This window comes from Rhea americana, unplaced genomic scaffold, assembly GCF_003343005.1.
Source record: "Rhea americana isolate MKP2758 unplaced genomic scaffold, rheAme1 scaffold_58, whole genome shotgun sequence".
Classification (NCBI taxonomy): Eukaryota; Metazoa; Chordata; class Aves; order Rheiformes; family Rheidae; genus Rhea; species Rhea americana.
Genome location: NW_028186734.1, coordinates 2551038 through 2566952, shown reverse-complemented (window position 1 = coordinate 2566952; position 15915 = coordinate 2551038). Strand labels below are relative to the sequence as shown.

Here is a 15915-nt window from a genome sequence, read left to right as displayed (position 1 = left end):
CCCGTTGTCGAGCCGCCTCGCTGGGCGCAGCAGGAGGGACCCTGCGGGGCCCGGGAAACGCACGGCTGGGCTGCGGGGGTGGTTTTAGCACTGGGCGGCCGGACACAGGCTCCTCCTTCCCCTCGGCTTTGCCGCCTGGCAGTGGGGAAGGAAGGACGCGGGAGCTGGCACAGAGGGACATGGTGACCACTGCAGCCTGGCCGCAGTGGCCGCCCGTGATGGGGTGCATGCCTGCACCGCCAGCTCCCTCGGGCCTGCCTCGCTCGCCCTCCCCTTCCCCACTGTCCCCACAGCGCCACAGGGCCTCACCACCCTCTCACTGTCGCCACAGGGCCTCACCACCCTCTCACTGTCSMCACAGCGCCACAGSCCCTCACCACCCTCTCTCAGAGCGTCGGCCTGCCAAACCCTGCCATGAGACACCTGCGGCGGTGGCTTGGGTGGCACGCCTTGCCTACCGCCGTGACTTTGTTCCCACTCTTCTCGCTTGCTCTGATAAAGGGGATCAGCAGCAAGATGCTTTCTGCAGCTGTTCGTAGCCTTGGTCTGAGCCGTGTCTTAGTATCTCCTGAAATAGATGTTTCAAAAGATACTACTTTCAAAATATTTCCAAATTCATACATCTCTTACTGCATCCTTCTTTTGAAAGTTATCATTGTACACAGACGGGCCTGGATTTTTTTTTTTTTTTAATGAAAGCATAGAATTGCAAAATAAAAACATGTCCAGCCAGCCTGGTATGTATTTCAGGTCAGTGAGTGCTTTGCCCAGTGCTTTTGTGATTCACACCACTGTTCAGTGAAGTTTGCTTAATTACGTATTTTTATTTACTTGCATACTTATTTGCTTGAATCACACTATTACCTGGCAGCCTCAGTTGATATTGAGACATAATATTTACAAATACAAGATTACCCCGAATAGTTTACTGTATAAAAATGAAAAAAAAAAAAAAGGAGAGGAAAGGTGAAATAGCATAACTGGAAAAACAGCTTACCTCCCTTGAATCTGAATTCAGTGCTTTATAACTAGACCATATGGCTTCTTTATTTTAATTACTTTTTATTTGCCTGCCCATCATTTTTTCATCTGTTGATCTGTCACCTAGATTTTTGTGAAAAGTGGGTTTTATACCCTCTTGGTATTAGAGCCATTTTAAGCTTTCACATAGGTTTCATATTTAAATGATTGCCACCAAGAAAAGAGACTAGTTTAACGTAGAATCAATGCAGCTGACAAAAAATGACATACTAGCACACAAAGATGTGTGTGGACAGTATTTGCTCTGATAGTACATGCATCTCAGAAGGCTCTCTTGAAACTCTTTTGTATCAGTCCTACAAACAGGTAAGAAAATCTGTGTATTCATCTGTACCTCCTGGTGCAAGATACATAAAAGATTATAGTCATTGAGTTTGCTTATTTGCAAATAAGACATTTAAAGCCCTTTGAGCATGGAACTAAAATCTGTCCTTGCATAACATGCAGGCTACATTTGTTAGGAGAGTGATTCATGAAGACACAAACACAGAATTATATGGATAGTGCAAATACATATATGTAAAAAGAATGAAAGGTCAAATTTCGTGCCTGCTCATTTTAATAATGATGCTGTCTCATCAGATATTCAGAATCAGTTCTGRAACACCTTCTAGGGCTCCAGGTACATGGATGCAATGCAAACTGATGGGGCAATTTTCCTCCTTTCAGTGAAACCTTGTTTCAACTGCTGCYGGTTTTGAAAGGGGCCTCCAATTTTAATGTCATAATAACAATAACCTAGCTATGTCAGTATAACATCTGTCCCAAACACATAGTCTATYGCTCAGCTTTATGCTCAGCAAAGCACTCATCATAGATCATTTCCCTTTTTTACTGAGTTCCTTATTTGGCATCTGAGTTCCTTAGTTTGTGAAGGTAACCAAAGCAGTAGTTGCTCGGACAGACTATGTTTTATTTGTGTTCCCATGATCTTGTCTTTGCTAGTCATAACAGTGAGTGATTTTCAGTTGAGAGGAATCTTCTTTCCAGCACCAGACAGGCCTTGCAGGGAGATAAGAGGTAGCRGCTAAATCTATCATATGTCTGCAAATACGAATTCTAAGCTAGATCCTGCTATAAAATTAAATCTAATCTAAAAGCAGACTAGCTTCTTAAGTGACAGAAAAATCTTTACTTGAAGAGGAGGAACTAATTGGTAAATCATACTTTTTCTGTTTTGGGCCTCTGATTAAAAGGGTATCCATTTGAAAACACAATGTCTTCCATCTAGGTAACCTTCTCTGTTCTGGAATTATCACCTCCAGACAATCGGAAGACTGCAGATGGAGACAGTCTTCAATATTTTCCTTTCGTATTCTCTACTCCTCTTTTCCACTTACGYATAAAAGATTAAAGTCAAGCTATAAAAGTATCTTGTATTTTCCACAACTATGTAAGTGAGGTTTGTTTCTGTTCTGATTATGTGAGTTGTATACCTACATGTGTTGATAGGATCTCTCTATATCGACATGTGATTTGCAATACTTGTGGAATTGTAACTCACTGGTAACTAAACCATGGCCTCTAGGCCTCCAGAAGCATGCAATCTCCTTTATGCTAATTTTTGCTTTTCATCACAAATACTGGTTTTGTATCTGCCCACCAGGGACCAGAGAAGGAGTGATGAGAGCAACTGCTTACTTTTTTTTTTTTTTTTTTTTTTTTTTTTTTTTTTTTTTTTTTTTTTTTTAATGCAGAGAAAAGAGAAAATAATTTGAAAGCTTGTTACCTAATGCTAAATGTAGATTAGTGGCTGTCCAGGTGTTCAGCTGTGAGATGGTGTCTAGCAGAAGTAGTGTAAGAGTGTGCTTKTAGCTAGGCAAGAAAGGATAAAGGGTCTCCAGCCGGTTAGGGTATACAGGGGCAGGGGTAGCTCACTGGTCTAGAAGGATATAGGGAGCTAAACATCCTATTTTGGTTTGGTTTGGTGGAGTCTCGGAGAAACGTGTGGTTCTGCATATACCATCCAGTCCGCAGCTTGGCTTGTCTCCTGATTGCTCTACATGTTGCTGGCTCTGGTTAGGTGAAAAGAATATTGGCATATTGATCAGTTCTTGCAGCAATTAAAAAAAAGTGTCTTGGTCTACACAAGGCGAAAACGCTGGCACTAATGATGAGACTATTTTGATGCCATTTTTCTTTCTTTTTTCTTTTTTAATGCACACAGCCCCAAAGAGCATTGGAGCAATGCACTTCTTTCATCACCACAACCACCACAGCTCATATGACAACAATGAGGGTATTCCTTATGTCAGTAATCACACTGTTTTTTATTGTTGTTTAGGTTGTGTATTTTATATATTGCAGGGAGTAAATCTGAGGGATTCCTTTGTGTCTTTACYGTGACTACCAGGTTTCCTTTCCATAGTGCTTCACTAACTTCTGAGACCAGCAGAAGAATGGCTTATTTTGAAAAATGATGTTATGAATGCATGGAGCATTTTTTAAAAATCTTATTTAATAGCTGGAGACAATAAGGGAARTTAGTAGCAAGGATTCAGGGCTGTAAGGAGCACTGCCCTATGCCAACAAAATATTTAAGTATGCCAGTAGTCCCATTAAAGATTATCCATAGGTTTAGGATATGTGGCTGACTCAGAACACTTCAGATCAAGTCTCGTGTGAGCAACATTTCTCCATTCTTTGTCAATCATTAGCAAGTGTTTCATAAACCACTTCTTGCTCATAGATATGATAGGCTTCCAGGCCTCCTCCTGTTAAGAGGATGCCTTGCCAAAATCACAGCCTGAGTAGGAGTTTTTATTCTGCTAATGTTAGCATGAGTGATGAAACAGTAAATGGAAATGACGGTATCCAGTAGGACTGATGTTAGAAGGTGATGAGTGGAGAAGGACAGGAGGAAAGCAAGACATATGAAAAGCTGCAGAAGGAGAAAGATTGTAGAAAGGACGGACATCTCCCAAAATGAAAGGAAAAGAGAGACTACAAGGCAGCAAGGACAAGGAAAAAGCCAGCAAATATTGCAGTCAGATCTGATGTCTTCCTTCCTCTCCTCACCGTCTGTTCCCCTCCCATCCTGTGCACTCTGCTTGTTCTCTTCACCTTCGCCATGGTGTGTGGAACAGAGCAGTTCCTCTCCACCGTTTTTCTCTTTCCAGCTTTTGTTACACTTCGCTCTTTTTCCCAGCCAACATTTTGCTTAGGTTCTTACAACTTATTGTCCTTTGAGCAACAGAAGAAAACTTGTTGTACAGAAAGATCTCTTTCAGACATCCAGTCAATGTAAGTGCAGCTTAAATGGCTGATTGTTCGCACATTCACTTCATGGTTATTGTTGAGGAGTACAGAGCAGAGGTCCACCCTACGCTAATTAGTTTAAGGACTATGTCCTGCTTTGCAACTAGCTGCTGCAAAGAATAGGGCTTTGTGTATTATCGAATTAGGGTTTTTCAGTCTTGCCACAGACAGATCTTCATCACTAATTGGCTAACAAATCCAGAACTGATTCTCAGAAGAATTCAGGGACCCTGATAATCACAATGCCTTTACTTCAGTGAAAGGCAAAACGCTTTTTTTTTTTTTTTTTTTCATTTCTCCCATCTTTAAATGCACACTTTATAATTTTTGCAGATGATCAGATAATATAGCTTGTGTACCATAGGGTTTTTTTTTCACATTTTTAAAATCAGTTATTATACCACAAGCAGACAAATTTATAGGATTATAGGAATAGGATTATAAATTTGAATATGAAGAGTAATGTGTGCTGGAGAGGAATTTGCAGGTGACAAAAGAAGATATTATCTGGAAGTKGCACCTCAGATAAACATTACACTCAGTATCCAATTCTAAATACAGTCAAATGGTGCRTGGTTGGTAGGAGGTTCTGTTGCTTCAGAAATAATTTGCATTCTATCATTATGTAATGGACAGAAGTTGAAGCAAATTTTCATACTTTGCTATGGAGAATGGAACATAAATTACACATGTAGATTGCAARAAACAATTTATTCAGACATGGTAACATGGTCAACTTCAATATACTCAACARTTCTGTTAATATTATTTTTCAACATTTTTGTTGTACATTTGTGAACAACTCCAGCTTAGATAACCAAACTGAGAATTTTGAAGTATTTTTTTTATCTTTACTATACTTACTTGTGTATTTCATTTACCATGCATAACACACTAGATTTCTGGCTAACAAGTAGTTCCCAGTAGAACAATACTGTTGACAGTTTATTTTTAGCCTTTTGAGGAACCATCCCAATTTAACAGAAAAAAAGATAATGCATTTTAAATTAAATTAAAAAGAGAGTTTACAGCAGGTTTTAATAGAACTATCAGAAAAGTAGTGATTTTTCTTACAACAAAAACATAAAACCCAATTCCATTTCAACGACAAGCAAAAAGAAGTCCACCATTGACTTCACTGGTAGCAGAGTGGGCTTTGCAAGCAATCTGAATTTTGGGACACTTTTATAATGTTCTTCTAAGATCCTATTTAGCTTCTGTTAAAACCAATGAAAAGACCCCTATGGCATTTTGCAGGAACTGGATCAGGCTGTCAATGGTAATATCTATTCTATTTATAATTTACACACTGCCATTGATGTCTGTACCAGATAGAGGCAGACCCTAAGGAGCTGTAAGAAATGACGGATTTTTAAAGATGTTAGGCAGGTTGAAATAATTACCATGGCAAAGCGCGGTTAAGAGTTACGTGGCACAACCTGCAGCTTTGTGACGTTCAAAAGGACAGACGAACTCTGGCAGAATGATGTAATCACGCATCTGTGGATATTTAGCATTTGCTGTTATAGTTGTGTGAGAACCTATATGCATTTAGGTTCTCTTTAAAATATCTCCTAGTATGGAAACACCTCTCTCTGTGTTTCTCTATGAGATCTACAACTGTATAGTTCACTGCTGAGCTACGCCAGTTTTCTACTAATTTGAACTGTGCTGCATAAATGTCAAACAAAAATACTGTAATGTGGAATTAAGCTCTATGTGTTAAACACAAGGCAGGATGGTAACATGATTTGAGTTGTATTCAGTCCATATTTTAAGTTTCTCTGACCATTTTTTGTGTGTAGCTGTCAATGTTTTGGTTTGCATATTTTTTCTTTATCACATCTTACGTCTTTCTGTCACCCAGAATGGACCATCCAAATTATTTAAATCCTTCATGTTGTTTACAGAAATGTTATTACTCTAATTGCTTCCACACAGGCAATCTAACTAGCATTTTGGGCAGCACGAACCTTTCTATTGACTTTTGAGCTGAATAGAGCTTTATTGAAAGAAATGTTTTTCTTTCCATCGGGAGTGTCAGTGTCTCAGGCGCTGCACATTTAAATGTTGTTAAGATTCTTTTTCTCATGCTAGCAATTCTATAAAGATTGATTAGAAACTGATCATTCTTGTGTTTTCAGTGTTTCCACCTTTGCCGTAGCTCTAACACTCTGGAAATATCAGCTGAAATTAGTAATCTTTTGTCAGTAATCCATCTGAAAAAAAAAAAGTATGATATGACTGATCCTTCTAAGAGCTGAAATCAATAAAAATAATTTCCTGATAATTGTCTTATTTTTATTTCCTATATTTAACAATTTTCAGTTACTTAAAAGTTGAGCTTGGCTTGCATATTATCAAAAGAAATTCTGACCTTTATTTTTATCTATCTGTTTTCCATTTTGAACTGTGCTTCTACTAGGATATCTAAGTATTCACAGATAAGTTGTATTTTCGTATATCTGCAGTTTATAAACATGTGAATGAACACAGTAATGACTTAAAACAGAGATTCTTGGCTTATATGTAGTCCTTGCTCACACAGACCATGAAGTGGGCCTGGCCCCAGTGAAGGGGTGGTTGTTTCAGTGATGGGCTGAGTCACTGAGGGAAGAAGGATGATGGGTTGGAGACGTCTTGAAAGCAGAAATATGACTGCTGTAGCAAAAGGGACTTAGAGATATGAGCATTTGGGCCAACTGATGCTTTGTGGATTAGCGCTGTATCCACAGTACCTCACCAAGGCTAGGAGGGGATTGATGAAGTTGAACGGGCTGAACTGTAGTCAAGTGAGTCTTGGAAATAAGAAATGGCCAGACATCAGCCCAATCTGATCTGCTGCAAGCAAGTGTGTATGAAACAAACCTGGATCATCAGTGTGGGCCACCTGTGTGGCTCCCCACACCCAGAGGAGATGGTGCTGTTCTGGAGGTCTTCCCTGTGACCACATTGGTCATGGTGAAAAGTGCAGCTCACATGGCATTAAGARAACTGTATGTATGGTCTCCTTGCAAAAATAAGGGAGGTCTGCCTCAAAATGTGATGACCTACATACATTGATGATCAGATCCACTTAAGTAAATTATATCAACATTTTTTACAGACTAGTAAATATGTCAGTTCTTGACAAGATTTGTTCTAATAACCTCTGCTTCTCATAGAGATTTTGTTAGTAACTAAAATCACATTTCAATATATGGGTAATTATCAGGACACTTGTAAATGAATGCAATAAAGTTAATCCAAGACATAAATGCACAGCTACTACATATTTGAAGTTGTGAAGCTATTACAAATGTTAYAAAAAACACTAAAATTTTTATGTTGAAATAATATGGCTAGTTTACTACTTGTGAAACTCCATCTTGAACTTATTATCCGGATCATAACAAGATCACATTTTTCATTCAAGAACTGCATAATTTTACTTAAGGCTCTTTTGCCAGTGTTTCTTTCCCCACCTATCCAAGCTTTCTGTGGGCTAAAGAATGACCTCTGCTACTGTAGTCTTCCCATCAGTCTCCTTTGCTGCTTGTTTTCTTTGGTTGTTTTCTGTGTCCTTTTCTGTTTCCACTGTACAGATTTCATTTGGATCAGGTGTCTCTTCTGTAGTAATAATTTCTTCTACATGTGGCTTAATAAAATCTGATTTAGGAGAAGTAATAAAGTTTCTCATATATTTACTATGCTCAGCTTAACACAAAGGTATGTAGACTAAGATTTTCCTTTAGCACTGTTTATGACCTTACTACGTTCTTTTCCTCTTTCCAYACCCTTTTAGAGAGATTCAGCATTACAAATTATATTACCATTTTTCATAGAGCCAAAAGCAAGCCCAGGTCTTTGTGGTCTCTAATTCAAGAGATTAACAGATAAAACCATTTACTCACATAAATAATTGTTTCTTGTATAAGTCCCCATATTTACAGGACTGCTCAGAAATTTCCAGTTACCCACACCAGTAAGGCAAGAGAGGAAAGAAATGCAGTTAGATATTTCTTGTTGCCTTAGAAAAAGAAGTCAGGGGGAATAAGAATATGATATGGTCTGCCAGCAATGATATAACATAAAAATACCCCACATATCACGAAAAAATACTGAATTGGGCAAAGATWAATAAAACATATGTACTGAAAATGTTGGGATTTTAGCCTTGTTTGGAGCTAAAATGCTCTATATGAGGGAATCGTAATTGTGAAGAATAAATCAGTGTATAAGTAGTAATTATCTAATAAGAGTCTAAAAGAACAGTAAAACTCTGTAATATACAAGAATACTGAATTGCCAGAGAGTTTTTCTTTTTCTCTCACTCTTTCTCTAAATTGGGCAGAGAAATGGTCAGCTATGATTTCAACTTTACTATTCAGCATAGAGGTAAAAATAAGAGAGAATAATAGATTGATCTCTCATAGTAGCTATATAGTCAAGGTTTTCCAGAATGCTTTGACACTTACGGTCCCCCAATTAGCAAAGCCTAATTTTTTTGAAAGTGTCGAATGTCTAGCTGTCTAAATGAGTCTCACTCTGGAAAAGCACTTGATCTGTGTGTGTATGCAGGGTGAGGAACTCCTTCCTTGGGATTCAGGAATTTGACAGTGTTATTATGTGTTCTTAAATTTTCATCATTTAGCTAAGCCAAGGTGAGAACTCATAGCTCAATGAAATGTTGATTTCAAAGTGTTGATTTAGATCTCTTTCACTGAGGCGTAGCCAGGCAATTTGTACATTGCATTTGTTGTGGATTAAGAGAACACCATGAATGTGTTTATTTGGGACCTAAGAAGTAATGAGCTGCACAATTACCTGCATAACATTTAACATTTTTTTCCTGAAGTAGCAGTCCCTAAAGGTGAAAGTGTTCTTACCTTTCTTTTGCTCTTCTTTCTCCTGTTTGTTTCTTGTAGTTGTTTTTTTCTTTTTYGCTACAGTTATACTATTTTGATTATGTCCTTGGGCACTAGCAGCGTGCTTAGCCATGTCAGTCTGTCCTGACATAGAAATCACAATCACCTGAAGCAAAGCAAGAACAAAAAATGCACAGGCAAGAAATGTGGATGCATCACAGATTTTGTTTGAAACTGCCATAACTGAATCCAAGGCAGCAATACACTTAGAAGTAGCTATTACTGTAATTTTCAGGGATATATACGTGTCCGGAAGCAAAGAGAAACAGGATCCTGCCTACTACCTGGGAGATGATCCATTTGTTTTATTTCCCTGCAGTGCTGTCAAATGGGTGGAGGCAGAAGGACAGATTTTTGAAGATAAAATAGAAGAAACAAACTACCATCAAATTCAATCATTATTAAAAATATGCTAATGCTATGTAATAAATATCAGTTATCAGCAATTGCAAGGAGTAATGCACTCTTGAGGATGGACAACAGATTTGTTTGCTACTATTTTCTATTGCTTTTATAGTAAAYGTTCTGGGACCAGGATGGAATGACCTGCTTATCATCCTTAAGTTGGGTTCCTATCACATTAAGTGACATTATTGAATAATTTGACAACAGTTCTTCTTTAAACTCAGAAAGCATGGTATATCTTAAATTACTAATATTCTCATATTCTCATAATTTGAAAATTAAGCATTTTTACTTTGTCTAATACACAGCTGTTGTGACTAAATAAAGTCTGAGATATTTTTATAACTGAGACCATGATTGATTAATGTACATAATTRCACAATAATTTTATAATTACATAATTATAAAATCGTACTAATCTTGTTAAGATTAGTATTTGAGGTTGAAATATTTTAGGAGATAAGACCACATGGAAATTTAACATGTATACTGTTTATGTAAAATGCTGAAAACACATTAGTTTCACATAATTTTATGTTAAGAATCACATGATGAGAAATCCATTCTGTAAAAAAAAATATGATTTACACCAGATAAATGTAATGTGTCCTTTGAAACCAGTGGTACTATCCACGCATGAAATTACGTACATGCTAAAATGTTTTGGTAGGTCAGAAATTTGATTTAAATCTGGCTATTATCAGTTTTGTAATTGAAAGCATTTTCTATAATTATTACAAAAATATGTTTTTGAATGGTTAAGATCATAACCATTAGCCTTGTATAGAAATTGATCAAAGAACTTTATCCAAAAACTGCAAAAATCACCACTTTCAGCAATGATAACTATGTTGAATATATCATTACCTGAGCTAAGCAAAACTTGCTGATTCTGTTTCACTGAGGTTTTTGTTCTTTCTTAAGGGTCCTGATCTCTGAGGGCTTTGCATGCAGGACATTACACTTGTGTTTTGAGCACAAACAAGACAAAAAGGCAAACTCAGGCTCAGCAAGATTTCAGTTGATTTCTTAGGAGGTTTTGAATTGACCACACACCGGCCTTTGTTCAACTGAAAATGGGTGCATTGGTTACTTTCTGGATTTTTTGGAGGAAACCTGGGCTCAGCTAGGTTTTGGTTTTATAGTGCATGTATTTCARTACTCTAATTGTTTGGAAAAGACACAGACCTCATTTTAAACTCAATACCAGCAAAAATCAACTCTTAATTTTGCATGGAGTAGGGATTAAGGATTCTCTCTTGCRTCCACAAGGCCTTTCACATTAACTACAGCTGACAGTAAGTCTCAGATGGCAGGGATTTAACAGAGCCTGCTGTGCAAGCACTTACTCATGTGATCCTCACAGAAATGCCAATATTGCAGCAAGACAAATGCCTGAGAATGCTTATTTTTAACATGGTTAAAAATGACAAGAAAAGGTACGTGGGAGGTGCACACAGGTCATGCTTACATAAAACATGGAATAGATGTAAGTTCTTCAGATTTTGATGTGAAGAACTGTGCTGCAGCGAAACCTGTTCTGAAAAGAAATCAATGTTTCCCTGGCATGTGATTCTCTTAAACAGCAATAGGGTTGATAAGTGCTTAAGATCCAACAGGATGGACTGTGTTCTGCACTAGCAATAATCAGCAGCAGTGCTGTAAAACTGCTGACATGGAGTTTTTATCTATATAAGTGAGAAGAAAACATCAGAGATCAAAGATCTGGACTACTTATTCTGAAACATTTTTGTCTGGAAAAAAAAAACACTCTTTTTTTTCTAGGTTCCAGTGAAGATTCTTTTTGTAGCTTCAAGAGTTCTTTAAGAAAAATGCTATATCCAATGCTAGTTTTTGATGCMATTAACTAACTGAAGTCTCAGGCTAACATAGTACTTATCTAACACCCTTAAATCAAATTTCATGAGCAGGCCCACTGAATCCCATGAGATAAATCCTGTGCTTGAATTTGCAAAAATACCGTTTTGACTTGAGACATGAAGTAGTGAAGGTCTGGACAGAAATGTGTGGAGCAATGCCACTGTGGGATTTGCAGTGAAAACTACAAAGTGAAGATTAACATAGGTCTAAAGTAAAGCTAGAAGTAATTACAGTAGTGAAAGGGTTAAGATAGAATACCGTGAGAACTACCAGAGCCGTGACTAGTAAAATAAGACACAGTGAAACAAACTTGTGATAGAATGAAAGAAGTGAATTCCATTTATTTGTGAACATAGAGAGAGTTCATACATTTTTGCTGACACACTCACACGTTAGTATTCTGGCCTCCTGACTCTAATTTTTGCTTATATTACAGTACTTTTACCCCAATTGGGCAGAATAAACAGTATTTATGGATGTAAATTACACCCATATTAAGGCCTCTCTAAGTTAACACAGCAATACAAAGGGCCCTTAGTGTAGACAAAAACCAGCAGTAATTTCTCTATTATGTAATTTTCTAACACATTCCATCTATTCTACTTTACCAAAGTTGGAACAACTCCAAACTGCTGCTCAAAAATGCCTTGATCGTTCTTTACCTTTCCAGCTACTTCATTAGTTGCCTCTGCTGAAATGCTTCTTCACCCTTTTAATTTGTACATTTTTAATTTTACTCCAGGAAAAGAGTCAAATTGTGGGCTTGAGTTTATGGCCAGCATGCATTTGGCCTGACTGAAGATGGCACAACTAGATTCTGTGAAGTTAGCAGTTAATAAATGTTTAGGAAAGGCACTATTTTCCGAGGCACAAATAAGTGTACTAGAAACACAAGTGAAGTGAATGGAAAAATCCAAGGCTACCTGCTAAAGCAGAAGGCAATTTACACACACAGATTACGTCAATGTCTCATCGAAAATCTCCCCCACACTTCCGTTTCCTAGTCTTAAATTCACACTTTCTTTTTCTTATCTTCTTTATTTTTCTCTTGCTCAGATTCTGCCTCTTCCTCAGGTATGAACACACTTACAGTGACATCGCTGGTCTCTGTGCCGTACTTGTTCTTCACCACAATGCTGTATTTTCCAGAGTCGAGTGTGGACACAGCAGAAATGGTAAAGCTGACATTTTTTCCAGATTCAAATTTCAGGATGCAATTAGCATCTGATACAAACGATTTTTCATTCTTCAGCCATGAGACCTCTGGGGTAGGATCTCCCCACACTGTGCAAGAAAGATTAAGCGCCTATAGAAAAAGTACAAAAGCATTATATGTAAGAGTATATATTTACTGTATATTTTGATGCATAATTCTCCAAATGTTCCACACAGATTCACATTTAGCTTTCTCCTATTAGTAAGTGGGTGCACATCATCAACAGTGATCAATAATTTTTGTCATAGTCTTACCTGTCCCAAGGGAAGAAGGAACTCAATTCAAGAGCTCAATTGAAACCTTTAAATATTTTATGGACCTCTTCCTGCTCTCAYGATCATTATTAGGACTTCCTACATGCATATTGTTTAATATTAAATTAGATATTATCTGCATTTATGTTAGATCTGAAATAAGAATTTGAAAATCCACCAGAAGGATTTTTCAGGTTAAGCTCACAACGCATTTGCCACAGAAGTATAGCACTCTCTTTCTCTCCCTCTCTCTCCCTCTCTCTCCCTCTCTCTTTTTATAATAACTAAGAACAAAGTGTCCCTAGAATAATTTGTTTAATTTATGATCACTTCAACCTATGCCCCAACAGCTCTTCCAACAGACTTGAGTTGTTTTACACGGTCCTATAAAAATATTTTTATCTGAAATAGATACAGGCTTTATGGTTTATTTGGTGCCCATAAAAGTATTTCTCTCTGTGATTAGCAAGGTTCGTAAGTGCTGGATCAGTTCTTAACTGGCTGAAGGAAGCCTCTTCATTGTCGGAAAGTCAGTCGTTGGAGAGATCACTTGCAGATGAATAGCTTCTGCAGGCTAGCAAGTCTACTGTGCACATAATGATGAGGACTCCTTTATTTTTTTCCTTTGTCATTGTCAACCAAGAAATTAATGTTTGGGAGATACTTACACATTTAAATTCATAGAATGCTGTAGACTTCAACATCAATAATCAACTCCATTCTTAAATAGTAAAGTACTACATCAAAAATCAAATTAGGATACAGACACAACATTAAGGCTGTCAGATTTGGAGCAAATGCTGTCCTTTCAAGAATGAAGAAAATCCCTTGTGAATGAAGTTGAGTTACCTCAGACCTACTAAACAAAGGCCTATGGGTCTGAAGGCATTAGACTATCATAATATTGTAATCCTGTTTAACTGCTATCTCTCCCAAGAGACTTAAAGTGCTGGAGGCTTGTTTACACTCCCTTCCTCACTGTAACTGTTATCCCCTCATCACAATGCTATGGGAATGTTCCTAAAAGAGTTTGCAGAAGAGAATATCACACAGAGAATCACACACAGGAAAAGTTTACTTCAGTGGTATATAGACCTTTTCATGGACCTTTCTTTAAGAAGGAATCAGTCATGCTTCAATATTAAATAGTAAATTGGTCTGGACTTAAAATGTGATTCAAAGCGGATTCAAACTTTTACCTACAGAAATTTTTACTACAGAGAAGATGTTCTTCAGTGTTACATGAGGAATGGACTAAGATGAAGAACTGGAATCAAGTTGCTCTTCTATTTTCTTAACGGATCTTGATAAAAATGTGTCAAAAATGGACAACTGAAAAGGCTTCACATTGTTAGCCCTCTATGCGCTCATAATAAAAATGAACTGCAAGAAATCTATTTCACAGGCTACCTTCCTTCTACTTCTCTACTTCATAACAGTTAGTGTAATGGTGGAATATGGGACAGAAGAGATACACCATAAAGCTATGGAAATATAAATAGAAATCAGATATCTCTATAAAAACAGAACATTTTTCTACCTCTCTCAAGAAAATCAACCCTATATCTCATAAGGATCAAAATGAGAACAAAAGTGTAGGGGAAATCTTTGCTTCATCAACAACACATATATCTTCGTACCAAAGACATGTTCTGAGTGTGAGGTGGTTGGTGCCTGTTGGAAACGGCCTCTATCTGATTTCCTGCAGCAGCTACAGTTGGTGACTGTGTGGGGCTTTTAAAGCCCTTATCTCATAGCCCACTGGAGCGAATGTGGTTTTGATTGTCTTATCAATCCATCTTTTTGAAAAACATGGGGAACACAAGAGGTTTTGCATTTCCCCCTCCTCCTTAACACTCTCCATACAAATATACTCTCAGCTTCATCCAGACATTATGTCTGGGTCCCTTCCAGTACTCAGTATTTCTTTATTGTGTCCTGATTCTCTTAACAAGCAACAGGTCACTACTGACCTGTTGTCCCAGTTGCCACTCAAAGGTCTTAATGAGCTAATGTCCATGACTTAGGCAGCTCTATTAGTGGCATCATTGAAACCTTGGTCAGTTTTCCTTAATTCAAAGAGATACAGGAGCAGTGATAACCCCTTTTGCTTCTAAAACTTTCCTTGAAATAGCTGTGTTCTGCTTAACCTTGCATTGCTAGCTCCTGTTTGACATCGTTACTCCTCTTTTGATGTTCCCAATTCTTAACTATTTACTTTCTAGCTAGTAATGTGAAGTGATGTATCTTATGCAGATGGTGAGATTTTTATTCATATTAGCATTTTCTGGAAGGCGATTCTAAGATCATGGAGCCTTAGCCAAGGAGAAGTGATTGCCTGTTGTGACTGCTCCCATCTGGTTTAGATTTTTTGTCCTTTGGACAGGAGACAGTTCGCTGATGTGTTTGTATCTTTATTACTCACAAAAAACACTGATTATAATGCTGTATTCCTCCTGAAATCCTTATCCCAGGCAAAAGCACGAACTATTGTGTCCGGTTCCTCCTAAGTGGAAAGAGGCAATTTTGCCTTTCAAGAAAATTCCCCTTTTCTAGCAGTTGTCTGGCTCTGATGATTGTCAGGAAAAAAAAAGGGGGGGGGGAATGGAAATCTGTCTAGATGTTATGGTAAGTGAATGGAAGTATCTGTTCTACCTAACATCTGTTCTACCTCAGAAACCCTAGGCAGTTCCCACTTCTTTGAATCCCAGGATTTCAGAGGTCCACACAGAAAGTCACAAGCAAGTCCAGTCTTGTGGCACTGATGTTTGTACACTTGGAGCAACCTGTTGCTACAAGTCCAGACCTTTCTGTCCCCCACTACCTCTTCTGCCTTTCACTGCAGATTATCACAAGAGCAGTATGGGTGTCAGAGGGGACTGTGTCATTGTACTTCAGGTATTGCTGTTCCTCTTGCATATGAGCACAAAGCCGCATTCATGGGCAATTTGGG

The 15915-nt window shown here is 37.9% G+C and overlaps 1 protein-coding gene across 4 annotated transcripts in view; it reads right to left on the bottom strand.

Annotated features, from left to right (window-relative positions):
• Positions 1–4991: 4991 nt before the first annotated feature.
• Positions 4992–15915, bottom strand: part of MYOM1 (myomesin 1) — an 84007-nt gene continuing 73083 nt past the window's right edge. For 2 of the 4 annotated variants that reach the window (XM_085319322.1, XM_085319324.1), the window contains 3 exons: positions 12583–12798; positions 9168–9312; positions 4992–7947 (listed from right to left, as the gene is read on the bottom strand). In XM_085319322.1, the coding sequence (XP_085175448.1) occupies positions 7784–7947; positions 9168–9312; positions 12583–12798 (525 nt within the window). In that variant the 3' untranslated portion in view covers positions 4992–7783. The remainder of the gene's footprint in view (positions 7948–9167; positions 9313–12582; positions 12799–15915) is intronic. The other 2 variants (XM_085319323.1, XM_085319325.1) reach the window with 2 other exon arrangements.